The sequence below is a fragment of the Balaenoptera borealis genome (genome assembly GCF_965194805.1).
Source record: "Balaenoptera borealis genome assembly, chromosome: 6".
Classification (NCBI taxonomy): Eukaryota; Metazoa; Chordata; class Mammalia; order Artiodactyla; family Balaenopteridae; genus Balaenoptera; species Balaenoptera borealis.
The window spans coordinates 4,921,473-4,936,863 of NC_138863.1; the positions used below are offsets into that span (position 1 = coordinate 4,921,473).

General features: G+C 51.3%; 1 protein-coding gene across 14 annotated transcripts in view; it reads right to left on the minus strand.

The window, feature by feature from the left end:
* Nucleotides 1-15,391, minus strand: part of AGAP1 (ArfGAP with GTPase domain, ankyrin repeat and PH domain 1) — a 551,343-nt gene that overhangs the window by 321,592 nt on the left and 214,360 nt on the right. For all 14 annotated transcript variants that reach the window (XM_082395530.1, XM_082395527.1, XM_082395538.1 and 11 more), the window contains exons 4-6: nucleotides 13,893-13,978; nucleotides 9,598-9,739; nucleotides 4,385-4,519 (exon numbers count right to left, since the gene is read on the minus strand). In XM_082395530.1, the coding sequence (XP_082251656.1) occupies nucleotides 4,385-4,519; nucleotides 9,598-9,739; nucleotides 13,893-13,978 (363 nt within the window). The remainder of the gene's footprint in view (nucleotides 1-4,384; nucleotides 4,520-9,597; nucleotides 9,740-13,892; nucleotides 13,979-15,391) is intronic.

Here is a 15,391-nt window from a genome sequence, read left to right on the forward strand (position 1 = left end):
AAACCTTAGGGGTCCATCAGCTCTCTTCCACAAAACGCCAAAACAAACAAAAAAACGGATCCTCCCCCCTCCCTAGGCTAAGATAACTGTTCTGTGACACAAATCTCTATGCTCATCCCATGTCCATCACACACCACTGTCACTCTCGGCAAGACAAGCTACAAACACGGACACCCGAAATAGGTGAAATATTTACAACTGTTCAAAGAGTGACTAAAATCCACAATTTCAAAACCCAACCCCAGGAAACTAAAATCATGGCTGCTCTATCGTGAAGACTTTCTTGCTCCCAAGATGGCGCATGTAACCCTCCAAAGGGGCACTTTCACCACCCACACCAATGACTTTTCACTACCTTTAAGCCCTGCTTGGTCTTCTGAGGGAAGAATTTACTTTTGTCGTTAAGTGGTCTTTATTTTAGGTTATCACTGAACGTCTCGCTTGAAAACTCCCACCAGCAACGCCACCTTCCTTTACCTGCCCAGAGGCTGAACTAGAACGCCATGAAAGACGTGCTCACTGCAAGGGCTCTGGCCACTCAGACCTGGTTCCTTTATAGAAAGTGACACTTTTCTTTTAAAAAAAAAGAAAAGAAAAAAAAAATTACAGCACCAGAGAAACGACACCTGCCGAGAATGAACTTTATTTGCTGCAATCCTGTTTCTGCATGTATCCAGGCCCTAATCTGGACAAATGACCAGGGACTTTCAAAAAATTGAATGCCAAACACAGAAATCACTGTAATATTAAAAATACAACAGCCTGCAGTTCCTCTCCCAGACATGGCCGGGGGCAAACCAAGCAGCACAGAATGGGACTGGGAGACACGGGGTGGGCCCCGGGCAGCCCACAGGGGCCCCAAGCCCCATAGGGCCCTTCTGGGAACCCAGACAAAGAGATGGGTAAGCAGGCCCCAAGCCAGATTCAGCTGCCCAGATCAAGTAAAAAGCAGTGAGTGTATTAATTCTCGAAAGGTGAATCCGGCGTACAGGAACCCCCTGTGCGGGCCAGATCTTTCTGCCCCACAAGCTACACAAACTAAGAAGCAGAGGGCGACCCCAGGCTGTCGAGCAGGGGCGACGGAAAGCACCCTAGTCCGGCACTACCTCTTCTCCGCCCCCGGGTAAGATGCCGCCTGCATTTCTGGGTGACTGTTCCAAGTTTATCTTACCTGCTGGACTTTCACTTCACCAAGGCAGGGGCCCTGACTGTGCTTCCAGGCACGAGGAAGGCTGGTGCTCAACTAAGGGAATGAATGAACGAACCCAACAACCAACCTACTTCACTTCCTTCCTCGAGAAGCTAACAGAGAACCTCCCTCCTGAATCACCTTCCGGGAGATATGTGACAACTACACCAGCAAAACCATCCTGTTTCTCCATTACTTTCACATTCTGTCTTCTGCTTTAGGACAGTTAAAGCAGCAAAGACTAAGGTCCCTGGTCTCTTACAAAGTAAAGCTGGGCAGCCGGCTGATCGGGAGCTCGGCCTGCAGGAGCAGGTGGAGGTCGGAGCTGGGGTAACACACCAGGTCTGGATGCTTCTTTGATCGATAAGCTAATGGTTACACAGAAGTCACATGCCTTTTAAAAAATTCTTTCTACCATGCAAAGATATAAAAAGTACACAAATAAAAGTAAGCCTTAGGGCATAGAGAAAGCCCTGAAGTCAAAAAAGAAATCCAGATATACCAAGCCCGTGAGTGGGCAGTGAACCTGTGCAGTGAACGTGTAACCTGCCCCCAGCCTGCCCCGGGTATGTGGGCAAGACCCAGATGCTCTGTTTTAATGACAAAATGGTTAAGGCTCTAGGCTCCCGGCTCCCAGGACTGGGGCCCAATCCACGCGAGTACCTTTGGTCAAGTTACGTGACTTTTCTGAGCCCTGAGTTCTTTAGCTAGAAACCTTCCAAGTTTTTTTTTTTTTTCTTCCCTTGAAGATTAAAATGAATGGTTATTGCTAATGATTTCCAAGTACTGAGTATATTCCCTATTCGGTTAACCACTACTTTTACCACTAACAATTCAAGACTCTACGATTAACAAATAAAAATGTTTACCGTCTAATTACCACATAAAATATGCAGAGTAACCCCAATTTTATTTTAGAAACTTAACCTTCATGTAAATAAAAATATTTTAAGAATAAAATCACAATAGTCACAGACGTTGCAGTATCATGGATGTTATTCCCTTTGCAGACTTTGTACAGTCCAAATACTGAACGGGAATGTATCGTTTCTAAAATAGTAACAAAATGTTCTGGAAATCTCGCAAGCCTGTGAGAACTCACACTTCGAGTTTCATATGGTTCACCGGTGGAATCACTGAGGAGCTGTCACAGCAAGGAAACACTGGTATTTTAACCAATGACTTTTGGAAAGGTCCTTCCTCCTCACGCTCCCCTTGCCAGCTTCCAGCTTGAGGATGACAGAGAAGTGCCCCCAGCACACTGGCGCCTGCCCACTGCCTCGGATACTCTGGGCGCTGGGCAGGGAAGCTCCGTGGCTTGTCATCCCTGAGTACTAGTTAATTTACTATGTATAAGACGAGTTCATTTATTTATGGAAAGTTCACATTTGGAAACCTCCATCAACGCACAAGGAAAGCAATCACTGTGGAGAAGAAACTCATCCACGCAACTAAATGCCGATCCTCTACGTCAGGGATGGGCAGGCTTTCTGTAAAAGGCCACAGAGTATGTCAGGCTTTCTTGGCCAAAAGGTCCCGCTGGAACCACTCAACTCTGCGGCAACACCCAAGAGCAGCCCAGCCCACCCCTCCCGCAGCCTGTAAACAGAAAAGTCTGTTTATAGAAACAGGCTGTTGGCCAGATTAGGCCCCTGGGCCCTAGTTTGGAGACCTTTCATCTGTTAATACTCCGCTTTAACCATCACCGGGGTTCCCACTATTCGGGGCACACGGCGACCTTGCCCGCTGGAGCCCAACCCCTCGGGAGCGCCCCACACGCTTCCCTGCATCATTCTTCACGGTGTCACTAACGTTCAAGGAGCTGCAGATACTGGCCCTGAACGGCTTTCAAGTGGGGTCTGCTGCCCAGCACGGGTGCGCAGGGCCCGAGGAGGCCCATGTAAACGTGCGGTGAAGGACAAAGGGGGCGCAGAGCCCTGGGGACTGGGGGCTGTTCTCGGCAGACCCCTGAGCTGGGAGAGGTAGTCAGGAATGTGGCGTACAGGGAGACTAAATAGGATAAATGTGCTGAAAAACAGAAAAGGCCGGTAATTATCTGGGAGGCGGATAAGAGGAAAGAGCTGGCCAGCTTAGAAAAGGAACTGGCTGCTAAGGAAAGCGGAAGAAAATGCAAAGTTAAAAAATGGACACAATCTTTGAAATTTAGTAAAATGGCAAGAGTGTGGAATTCCTATAATTTCCTCTGAAAGCTCGTTTGGACATTTTTTAAAAAAGCATAACCTGCCCGCTTTGGGGAAGTGCTGGGAGCACCGCATCATTACTGCTCCTCCTGGCATTAACCGTCTCCCCGGGGCAAGGCCTCCACGACCCCAGGAGCAAGGGCAGCCTCCAAGCAGACCCAGCCTGTCTGCCCTGCTCAGCCCCCAGCAAGCCCCGGCGCAGAGCTGGGGATGCAGAGGTAGGTCCAAACCAGATTAACCCACAAGAGGAGGGGGCCTAGGATTTATGCCCCACGGCTCCCATCAGAAACAGAATCCTCTGCCGGGAGGATCCTTCTCCCGGGTCTTTGATGCTAACCTACCCCAGACCCTCCCCGATCCCACCAGACCAGAGACCACCTTCCCTGCTACAGACCGCCCCCCCCCACCTCCCGCTCATCCCCACCCGCTGTCTCCCCCGCCCTCCCGGCCTGACGTCTGCCATCACAGTTGTATACGGGGGGACCCTCTGCTCCGCCAGGAGAATTTCCCGCCTGAGGGGTGGGTGTCCTGGAGGTGAAGGGTCAGGAAGGAGGCAAAGACGAGACACAATTCCCAAATGCTGGCGCTCACGCCCAGCCACCGGTCCTAAGGCGTAGTTACTTCCGGCCAACCGTGACTCTCTCTCCTTTCTGCTTACTCTCCGCCAAACCTAACATGAAATATTTAAACCTTTTTCTTTTAAATGGGGCTGAATAAAGAGCGAGCATCTCCAATGAGGCAGAAATGATGCGTGTGTACGTCTGACACGCCCTGTGCATAAATAACCACTTGAGAAGTGCTTCATCCTGTGCACAAAGACGTCACCAACGGTACACACGGGACTGTTCTAGGGTGGGTGCTCAGTGCACCCCCTGAACGCAACCCGGGGCTGAGGGTCCCCTCCTTGTAGGCAGCGCTCGGGGTCACGTCATCCGCGTGGACCAGTGACCGCTGTGAGGTGAACGGATGCTGCACGCACAGCTTGAGTACTTACCGTCCTGGAAGACCCTCTCCACGTTCAGCCCGTACGTGGCGCACGTCTCGTAGTACGTGCACCTCTTGAGGTCGCTGGAGAGCTTCCGCGCCCTGGCGTCGTCGATGACCCGCGGGTTGGTGGAGCTGATGGCATCTGCAACAGACCGACAAGAAGCGGCGACATGGTGACCACGAGCGGCCGGGGGACGTCCTGCCACTCACGGCCCCCAGGAGCTCAAAACCTGCCCCGCGCTCGGCACTGCTGGGATTCTTTTCAGGACCTGGAGTTTTCAAAACATCGTTTATCCCCAAAATAATCATCCCAGACACCACAACGACCAGCTGTTTCAGAGGATCCTGCTTCTGAATATGAAATAAAAGAATGTCCCCAAAGACCAGAAGGAAAGGGTAAGAGTTAAATGTGGCTCCAGAGGAAAATGCTTCAACAAGGAAAACCACACGGTCACTACGTGCGGTGACCTTCTCGGCACACGGCACCCGGGAAACACACGCCCTCCATCTGCCCGCTGGACACATGCTCATGCAGCCCTGCTGGGTGCCTGGCCCTGTTCTAGGCACAGGGATGCCCCTCAGGGAACAAGAGGGACAAAAATCTGTGCTCTCAAAGAGGGGACATTAGGTCAGCTGGGGAGGGAGGCAGGAAATAAGTAAAACAGAAACGAGGAAGGACGATGGGTGTAGGATGGGATGTAGGGTAGGAGCTGGGTCACAGGGCAGGGGTCAGAGAAGCCACACCTGCAGCAGGTGGCGGGTGGGGGAGGGTGCCTGGGGCAGGGGGCGGCAGAGCGCCTAGCATTTAAGGGGGACCCAAGGGCGAGGCAGGAGTGGGAGGGGGCCTGGGGCACTGGAGGGGGTGTCGCAGACTAGTGTGCGAACCACGTTGGCTCTTAACAGATGGCTCGGGTGGGGGACTTCCCAGGTGGTCCAGTGGTTGGGACTTCGCCTTCCAAGGCAGGGGGTGCGGGTTCGATCCCTGGTCGGGGAGCTGAGATCCCACATGCCTCGGGGCCAAAAAAAACCAGAACATAAAATAGAAGCAATACTGTAGCAAATTCAATAAAGACTTTAAAAGTGGTCCACATCAAAAAAAAAAAAAAAAAAAAAAAAAGATGGCTCGGGTGGGAGACACCCCCCACCTCCTTCAGGACCTGTGTACAGATGGGGGCATCTGAGCCGCGAAACACATGTCAGGCACCAGCCACTAGTCTCCTAATAAAAAGAAATGCAGCCCCTTTCTTTTTTTCAGCTCCGCATCCACGAGGCCCCCTCCCCCTCCCCGTTCATTCTGTTACTACCGAGTAACTGGGGGGCCCCCACACGCCCCGCACACAGGACCAGAGGGCGGGCTGAGACGTCCCGGCCGGCGTGCTACCCCGCGACAACACACACTTTACAGGGGCTGCTCCTGACGCGGAACTTTCCCCGAGGGCGTGAAAGCTGCTGAGTTACAGGAAACACTCAAGGACTCTCTAGCCAAAAACCCGCCAACGGGATTTTCTGTACTAGTCCGGGGAACAGCAAGCAGTGTAAGTCACACAAGACAGTGACAACCTTTTAAATGTTTGCTGTTGCACAGGAAGTGCAGGAGGCACTCCAATTTCTGGAAGAAGTAAACAAAAGGGACATCTTGAGGGAATCATTGATTTTTTCCCCTCTTTCTCTTTTCCTTACGCCCTATTTTTTCTTTTTTTCCTAGCCCCATGGAATAGGTTTAACCGATAGTTCTGAATCACTTCTAGGGAAACTAACTATGATTCAGGACCCTTCCCCTGACAATGACCGGAGCCACCTCAAATAGATGTTCCAGAACATTCCCTGGCAGGGCCTGTTAGAGGGATTTCTTCAAACAGTATCTCGTCCTGTCTTCTTATCTTACAGAATAAGAAATCTGACTTGGATTTCATAACACTTAAGGAAAAGAAGTTTTTTTTTTTAAGGTGTAAACATCTTTTAAGAAAACAGGAGAAAAAAAGTTAGAAACCCAGAATTTTCCAGTGCTTTGGTATAAACTAGAAAATATACACCACAGAGCATGAATCCAGCTTCAGATTTATCCTGACCCCGTAATCCCCCAGTCCCTCCTTCCCCGGTGGGTGCCCACTCATTTCTGTCCCATCTCAGCTTCCTTCCAAGATAACGTTGTCACGTGTCAGAAACAGACCCTACACTTGAATGCTCTTCTAGTCTTACTTTTCATTCCTCTTGTGACTCTGCATCTTTTTACAGCTCGGGCTTCGCCCTCAAATCAATGTGATCTTCAAGTCTTTAAAACAGATGTTTAAGGACATCACACCATCACCTCGTCCTCCTGGAAGCATCCTCCAGCTCCCCGACGGTACCCGGCAGAGAACACGTCCTCCCACCTCTGGGTAGGGCCCCACACCCCACGTATCCTTCAGGAATTATCTTGACTCTTCTTCATCTTCTCCATCCCGTAATCTCCTACCTCGAGGCCACCAGCTGCAACCAGCTGGGAGGGAAATCTGAGATCCCCTCACCCGTTGTCTCTGGCACCCCACGCAGCCTGTACAGGAGCGGGACAAGCGTGGCTTCACAGAAAGCGAAAGGAGCTAATGGTACCTAAGGGTGGAACCTTCCAGAAGCCCACACTCACTCCACCTTCCTGCCATGGGGGCTTCTAGGGTGCTCTGGGAATTAGGGGTCTGGTTGATGACCAAGAGGAGCCCTCAGGTGAGGACTGTCCCTAATTGATAACATTCCCGTCCTGCTCCTTTGGGACATGGCTTTGCTGAAGTCCAAACAGGTCTCACAAATGAATATGAGGGGACAGTGAACAAGCCCTCCATCAGTGCTCCCAGGTGCTCGCTGGGTGCAAGCTCCCAGATGTACCTTGCAGGTACATGGCCCTCAACCGACAGACGCTTATAAAACTAGAGAGAATAAAAGGCGGTCGGTTTCTCCACATCAGGGCTTCCCCAGAGCCTCTGCGGAGCCATCCCCAGGCCTCCCTGAGACACAGACCATCCACCATCCCGGTGGGAGGTGAAGATGTGCCTTCCTTCAGCTGGGGTGGGAGACACAGAGGCTGCACTTATCTCCAAGGTCAGGAACAGGGAGAGATACGCATCTGCAGTCCCAGCAGGACCTCAGGAAAGCTGGCCACGTGTGGAAATATCAGGAACAAAAGCAACCACGAACTCGACACTGCTGTGCCCACGGATGCCCCCACTGCCTTACGGGATTTCCTCCCTTCAAGGCCTGGTAGCGTCAAGGTCAACAGCAGCCTGGAGGGAGTGATGCGGGGTTTGCAGGGACCCCAGACCCGCCACCCCTACTACCCAAAACACTGCTGTGTAGGAAAGACGACAAACTGATCAAATTACCTTTCTGGCCTGGATTGAAAACCTACCTGCCCTTCATCCCGGTGAGTCCACCGCAGAAAGGCATTCTGCATCCTGAACACAGACCCCCCGAACCCAGGCGGCTGGTAAGGAGCTGCCCATACAGACCCTGCTTTGGCTCAGAAATGCCCTCGGTAGGCCTGCAGGAAGAGGCGCTTACTAGAAATTAACTGCCTCCATGTCGATTTCAAGGCAGCTTGAAGCAAGGTCTGCTTCAGACGAGCTGCCCACTATAAAGTATTACGTATTAAGAATTTTCAGGAGGCCAACTCAAATATGCCAATTCTGTACGTCCGAACAAGAACCAAGGGCTTTTTACTGGCGCGCCTTGTCTCCCGGTGACCACTAGAGGGCACTTTGGGCGTAAAAAACCTCTCAGGTCCCATGTTGGTCTAAATCCACCTCTGCTCTGAAGGTTTCAGGTGTGAGACTGCTGACCATGACATATATGCTATAAAAAAAAAAAAAAAAAAAAAAAGGAGGCGGGACTTCCCTGGTGGCGCAGTGGTTAAGAATCCGCCTGCCAATGCAGGGGACACGGGTTTGAGCCCCGGGCCGGGAAGATCCCACATGCCGCGGAGCAACTAAGCCCATGCATCATAACTGCTGAGCCTGCGCTCTAGAGCTCATGAGCCACAACTACTGAGCCCGCGTGCCACAGCTACTGAGCCTGCGCGCCTAGAGCCCGTGCTCCGCAACGAGAGAAGCCACGCAGTGAGAAGCCCGCACACCGCAACGAAGAGTAGCCCCCGCTCACTGCAACTAGAGAAAGCCCACGTGCAGCAACGAAGACCCAACGCAGCCAAAAAAAAAAAAACTGCGTTTGGCAATGAAGTTCTCTCCATGAAAACCCAACTCTCACAGTTTACATCTAGCACCCTGAGCAGATGACTTTAGTTTATTCCAAACTTTTTTCTCCCAACACACACACACACTCCACGATTCAGGCTTATCCTGCCAAGGCAGCGGATTACCCCGCCAGAGCTCTCAGTTATATTAGATCTGGTGCCACGCACACAGCTAGTTGTTCCTGCTTGTTCGACACAGCTGGTTTCTTATTTGGAGACGTCTTACATCAGGGCATGCAAGGGCAGACCAGATGTGCTCATTCTAAAGGAATTAACAAAAACAGAACCTGCACCAAAAAATGAAAAGAAAATCCAGTGTTTCTTGACATGATTATATTTTTTAAGTTCCCCATTTTTCCAACAAAGCAGTTTTAAAGTTAACCTTCATCTGACTTTTAAAAACATTCCGTACAACCCCTTAGTTAAGTCCCCAATGGCAGGTACCAGCACATCAACGAAACTATGATCAAGGGCATAGTAAGTGATGTCACTTTACTAAAAGACCGAGTTTTAAGTGACCTAGAAAAAAACACAAAACCTACCCACATGGTAAGATTCTATGCTTTCTAAGGGATCTGCTAAAAATGAGATACAGATCATAAGACATTAAGAAATAGAGCCGAATAAAACAGAACTCTGCATTACATCAGAAATCAGTATTAAAGGTGCAAAGGTTAACATAAATAACCTTTTAGGGCGCTTATATATTATTTTGTAACAGAGAATTAAGATATCCTAATATAGAACTTAAAGCACTTGGGGGTGTGGGGGGGGGTGTTTTGTTTTGAAGTTGCCAAGTGATTTCTCCACTGAATCAAATCAGGAAATGTGACAGTTTCAGTTTCATGGACGCTCACTGCAAAAAGGGAGCCTTCAGTAGGAAATCACTGCTTCTTTAAACCATTTCCAAACCCCTCCACTCTGAAAATACAGGCCAGGAATCACTTACTGCTCAACGGCTGGAGCCCTAGCAGCACAAGCCGCCCTCGGGCACCACTCACCCTGGGTTCCCACCAGGACCAGCGGAATCTCACTCGTGTTCCGGTAGTTGGCCATCCGGCTGTAGTAGTGGTAGACCGTCTGGAAACTTATCTCATCCTCCAAGCTGAAGACAAATATAACAGCGTCCACCCACATGGCAAACTGGGGAGAAAAGAAGGGCAGGTGAGCGGGAGGAACTGGGTGAGGAGCTCACAGAGAGAAGGGGAAGGAACAGCATCAGGTCACCTTCGTGAGCACAGGACGGAAGGCCGGCAGACACCCCTCCAGCCAGGCCGCGTCCGACGTCCGCTGTAGTGCATCGCTGGGGCATCACAAACGCCCTTCTCATCCTCGCACAACACACCTGCGATGGGCCCTCAGCCCCTTCCCACCCAGGCCACGCTGTCTCCAAAGTAACACCAGACATTCTTCCCCACAGGAGTGTCTACCCTCTGGCCCGACTCGGCCAGTGGAAGGCAAACCCCGTGCACAGCAGAGCCGACCTGGAGACAGGCACGGAGGGCGACCCTGCAGCTTCCTGTTTCACCCTAAACCCCCACAAAGGCCGCCCAGGAAGCCGTGCTGGACCCCTGAGATGGGGCTCTTCCTCTGGGCGCCCACGGCTCGGAAATCCTCCACCTCCAGGGGCCAACTACTCCGTCAACACGAGAGGCCTTCATGTTGTAAAGATCAGCCGCCACTGATTAATTCCAGCACCCTTCAAGGAAATTATGACTCACTGCCAGAGAAATGAACAAAACCAATGAACAAAATGAGCAAAACTTAGAGGAAAAAAATGAAAACCCCACAACAGCCTGACTCCTGTCATTTTATTCTCACTTTACTTGCATCCAGCTGAACTCACATCAGATCCTCTCTCTGGCAAATGACCACACCCTCAAGCACACGTTATCTCGTGGAACACCCATAACCATCTTGTACAGCTGGAGCCAAGAGGAGAGAGAGGGTCCTGGAAGCGCAGGAGCTTCCCAGGGCTCCCAGGGTCACAGAGGTGGCGCTGAGGAAGAGACTAGTGGCAGAGACCCTTCTCTTTGATGAAAGACCCAAGTGAAAATGGAAAAAAAAAAAAAAATGTCCCACATGCTTTCTCTAAAAGAAGCTGCAGCTCCCACATAAGTTCTGATGGTCAAGGCATCAGCTCTAATATGTTTGGTGAAATTTTTAGTGGGTTAAGCTCTGACTTCCACATATAAATGAAAAGTGTATTCAGTTACAAATGGAGATTTTACGCAACAAAACGTAAATAAACCTGAAGTTCAAATGATAAATATGAAATTAAATGAGAAAGAGAACTTGGGGCCAGTAGCCTTGGGACTGGCTGATGCCTCCTGAGGGCCCAGGACTCAGGCTGACACGGCATCTCCTTCTCCCGTTCTCTACCTTGAGATGTGTTTTCCTTTCTCTTCCCAAGAATCGGGGAGAAGTCAGCTTCCCCTCGCCCACGAGCACCTTACGAATGCCTGTGGTCCCTGGGACCAGCCCGCACCTCCCAAGACTGACAACCACCTGACCCTCCGTGCAGAGGAAATGCAAACCAGGTCGCATCCTCTCAAGGGTGCATCCTGAGAGCCCCAGGGCCTAGTGAGCAGTGGACACTCCATAGATGTCCCCCATCCACCCCAGCGGCTTCCCCACCAACTGCAAAAAAAAACCCCCAAAAGACCAGTTAACTGGCAGAGTTTTCACACTACCTAATAGGACACTAGTAGCCACAAAATCCTGCAACTTCACTCATGAAGCCATCATGACCTTTGCAGACTATATGACATGATCTGCAATCGTGGAAACAAACATCATGCTCACACGTGCCTAGGAGTGGTGACTTGAAAACAGCTCTTTTCCTTGAATGTCCGAGTACACTCGGCCTAGTTTTGCAAGGCTCCATCTTGACACCCCCTCAAAGCAGAAATCTGTACTTTAACCAGGGTAAGCTTCTAGCCTAATGATGCTTCTGCAGGAAGCATGTGCTAGAATAAGGGACTGGTCCTCAGGGAAACTCACGGCCAGAGGCCAAGACAGAGACCTCCTGGGGGCCCTAGTTCTACCCCCGGTGGTGGGTGGGGGAGGTGTGGGCCGGCCACCTCGGCCTGTGCCCTGACGTCATGAGATCTCCGGGCGTCAGCGTCCTTGGTGACGGGCACGCTCAGAGCATCGTCCCCCAGGGTCATCTCGAGGATTAAACGAGCTGCACCACTCAGGGCAGGTCGGGGGGCAGGGGGCTCACCCAGTGTAACCGATTCACAATACGTGTGCTTCTCAGGCACGAGAAGAAACTCACAAGAAGGGTACCACTATTGCTCACAGGCCTAAGTTTTTTTGTTTTATTCTTAAAAGCAATTCTTTAATTAATCAAGGACTAAAAGGAAGGAAAATGTTACTGCATCGAATGACATCACATGTCCTAAGCATCTGAAGCTACAGAAAAGATGTATCCCATAGGAATACATGCTTCCTAGAGGAAAGATGCTTCTCAGAGAGTACACACCACTGGAGAGAAAAACCCCTGGGATTTTTAATGTCACCGTCTGGGGATGTGGGGAACACTGGGCCTGAGCTTTGTAATAAGAGAACCACCCCTCCCAGAATATTTTCATTAAAAAGGCAACCCCAATAGCAATCATGGCTGATGAAACCTTCAGGGTGGGGCAGTGCTCCGAACCCCTAATTCCTCGGGCTGGAGTTCCCTCTCCAGTGTGGGCCTGGGGCTCCTTGGGAGACTGGTCTCACTGCGGTTGAACTCTGGCCCAGGGCAGCGTGCTCACTGCTCCACGACGGGCGTCAGGGGAAGCGCCGTGTCTCTGCAGCCCTGTGCCCCCCAGCATCCACCCCTGGCAGCACCCCTGGGCAGCAGCGCCGCTGAAGCCGCTACACCAGCTCCAACATGCGCGTCTGTACTTCTCCCAGCTTTCTTCTTCGATCCTTTATGTCAGAGCTAAGGTGTGCTCTCTAAGTGTGAGATTGCCCCTGGTCACTCCAAAACATGTATGAGCTAGAAAAGCGGAAAATCACCCCAGGTGACACCCACACTTCACCTACTTCATTCTCCTATCTCCAGCTGCCTCGGAGGGAACCCTTGTGATAGCAGGACAGACGTCCCACGGGCAAAGGACAACTGAGAAAAAGTGATTTAGCTTTTAGCGCCATCATGAACCTTCTAGGACCGTGTCAGATATCACACCCTGTCCTGCTTAAGTATAAAGTAACAGACGTGCGCTGAACCCGAGCTCCCACAGCTTCGTAACCTACTTTTCTTCATGTTTAACATGTCTTCAGTGTTTCCTTACTCTTATCATCGACTATGCTGTTTCAGCAAAGCTAAAAAAAATCTTTTCCACACTTTAACGTCTTTGCTATCAGAACATACCTTATGGACTGCTTTGCTTCACAGTTTGACAGTATTTTTCTTTTAAATACCGGTATAGCTTATAATCAGTGGCATTTTAGACTCACTGAAACATGGTAAATCCACGCCATTTTTCTGTAGAGCTGCATACACCTCAGTGTATGGAGTTCTAGAACTTTAACAACCGCCATATTCAACATTGTTCACTTAAATCACCAATAATCCTGTGTCGCACTTTCACCAAAGGGTAAGTTCAAGAAAGAACGCCAGAGAAAATTTTTAATATTGAGTTCGCATTAATGGGTCTTGACTATTACTAGCCCTTGGTTCCTTCAAAGTGTTCAGCTAGTAAATTATATAAGTACAGTAATAAACTGGAGAGTAAGTAAACCAAAGAAAGAGGTTTTCCACACTCATGCTGGTTTTTTTTTCTCCACACACCCATTTTTCAAGGAAGTTTCGAAGAAATCACACCGTGCTGCATCCTGGTTTGCGGCGGAGAATGATCCGGGCCGAGAAGCCTGGTGGGCAGCCGGGCGGGAGTGCTCAGATTTCCAAATCCCACCCAACTTTCTAAATGACTGTACTGCTCTAGAGATCAAACACTTACAGGGTAAAAGGAGAAAAAAAAGGACTAGAGACACTTCCAGATGTCAATTCAGCTGAGTTGACACGTCAGTGCAGATTCTGCTCTTCCTTCCTTCTTAAAAAACGCAAAGTGAAAATCAGCCACACAGCCCAAACTTCCCTCTAGGTTTCTGTCTGAAGGAACACCAGAATTAGTCTCTCGGGGATGAGAAAAACCTCAGGCACAGAAAGAATTTTCATGGGGCCTCTCTCTCACCTTTCCTTGTACGCACCTGACCGACTCCTTAGAAGCACCTGTGGAGTCAGACCCTTACCAAGGAGGCACAGGTGAAAGCTGGTCACCAGTGTGCGCGCAGTACTCACCTGTGCCTCTGGAGGGCCCCCTTCATCTCTGATCAGCAGCAGATAGCTCTGTCCGTCAACAACAATCTCTTTCTTGAATCTGCCACCTGCCATACACACACAAAAAATCTTGTTACGCGGGAAAGACAGAGCGAGGGGAGGGCAAACAGACGTGGGCTTCGCTTGTGGAAAAATACACCCTAGGCTGTGGCCCTGGGGGCAGCCCTGAGTGTTTAGGAGTGGGCTGCGGCTCTGCCTCCAGGGACCCCTGGACTTTAAAAGAACTACTGAACTCAGATTCAAATATCCATCCTTAAGAACCCGTGTTCCTTTCTAGTTAGAATACACAGCCTGCATGCAATGCCAGGATCACTCGTGGCTCAGAAGGGTGGGATTTTAATGCAGGCTTTGTGTGTAAATTCAGGAATTCTCTCTCCCTGGGAACACGCTGATACCGAGTCCAGAAACAGAGAGCACGGAAATTGTTCTCTCGTTGGGTTCACAAAACCGAAACGAATTGTATCTGCTGAACAGGGGCCTGGTCTCCAGCACGTTGACAAATTCAAGGGCTGAGAATCTGTATTCTCCTCAAGAGAAACCCAGTTCTTGGAAGGAAAACATAGAACAGCATGGGGATGGTGTTTCCGTGTTCACAGTTCACAGGTAAGGGAAGGGTGCTCAACTACTACACACGGGTTAGACACAAACTACTGGATGGCAGCTCCGCACAGGTGGGGACACAGCAGCGCAGCTGGCGCACGGAGAGCGTTAGAGACCACGCTGGGTTAGCGAGAGACCACCAGGGGCGCCGCCGGAACGCTGGGGGAACGGGGGTGGCCACGTGAAGGCGGCAGGGGCTGACCCCCCCCCCCACGCCCAGGTGCCTCAAGCATCTCCCCTCAGCGCCCCGGATCGGACTGCCAGGCCTCCCCTGGGCAGCGGGAAATACTTCCACTTCTGGGTCCCTCCGCCACGCCCTCTGCCACCTCCAGAGACAAACGACCCTCCCACGCTCCGGGCTCTGAGCCTGCCCCAGTCACCCCTCACTGAGCTTCGGAACTCGTGGTCTCGAGAGGAACACCCCAGCACCGGCTCTCATTTCAGCTCCTCAGCACGGAGGCCTTCCAGAATCACCAGCTAACCCCGAACAACTGCAAGCCCGCGAACCTCGCTGGTGGCGCCTCCCCACCGGCCCCAGAGGCTGGGTGTCGGCCCCCCGCCCCCCGGAGTCACACCTGGCTCTCCGCCACAGTGGCCCCTCGACGACGCGGACCTACCCTCCCAGAGTCCGGGGTTTGGGCCATCCCAGCGCCCGAGAAGCAGAAACTAGACTCCCCGTCCCAAACCACCCCACCTCACCCCACCCCTAAGAAGTGTCTGCAGGTGGGCTTCTGCCACGTGAGGCTGGGGCGGCCGGTGAGGAGGTCGCCTCTGCAAGAGGGCACGCATGCGCACATGGCCGCTCCCGCCCCGCACTCCCCCCCCCCCCCGGGGAACCCCGTGACAGGCAAGATGCACGT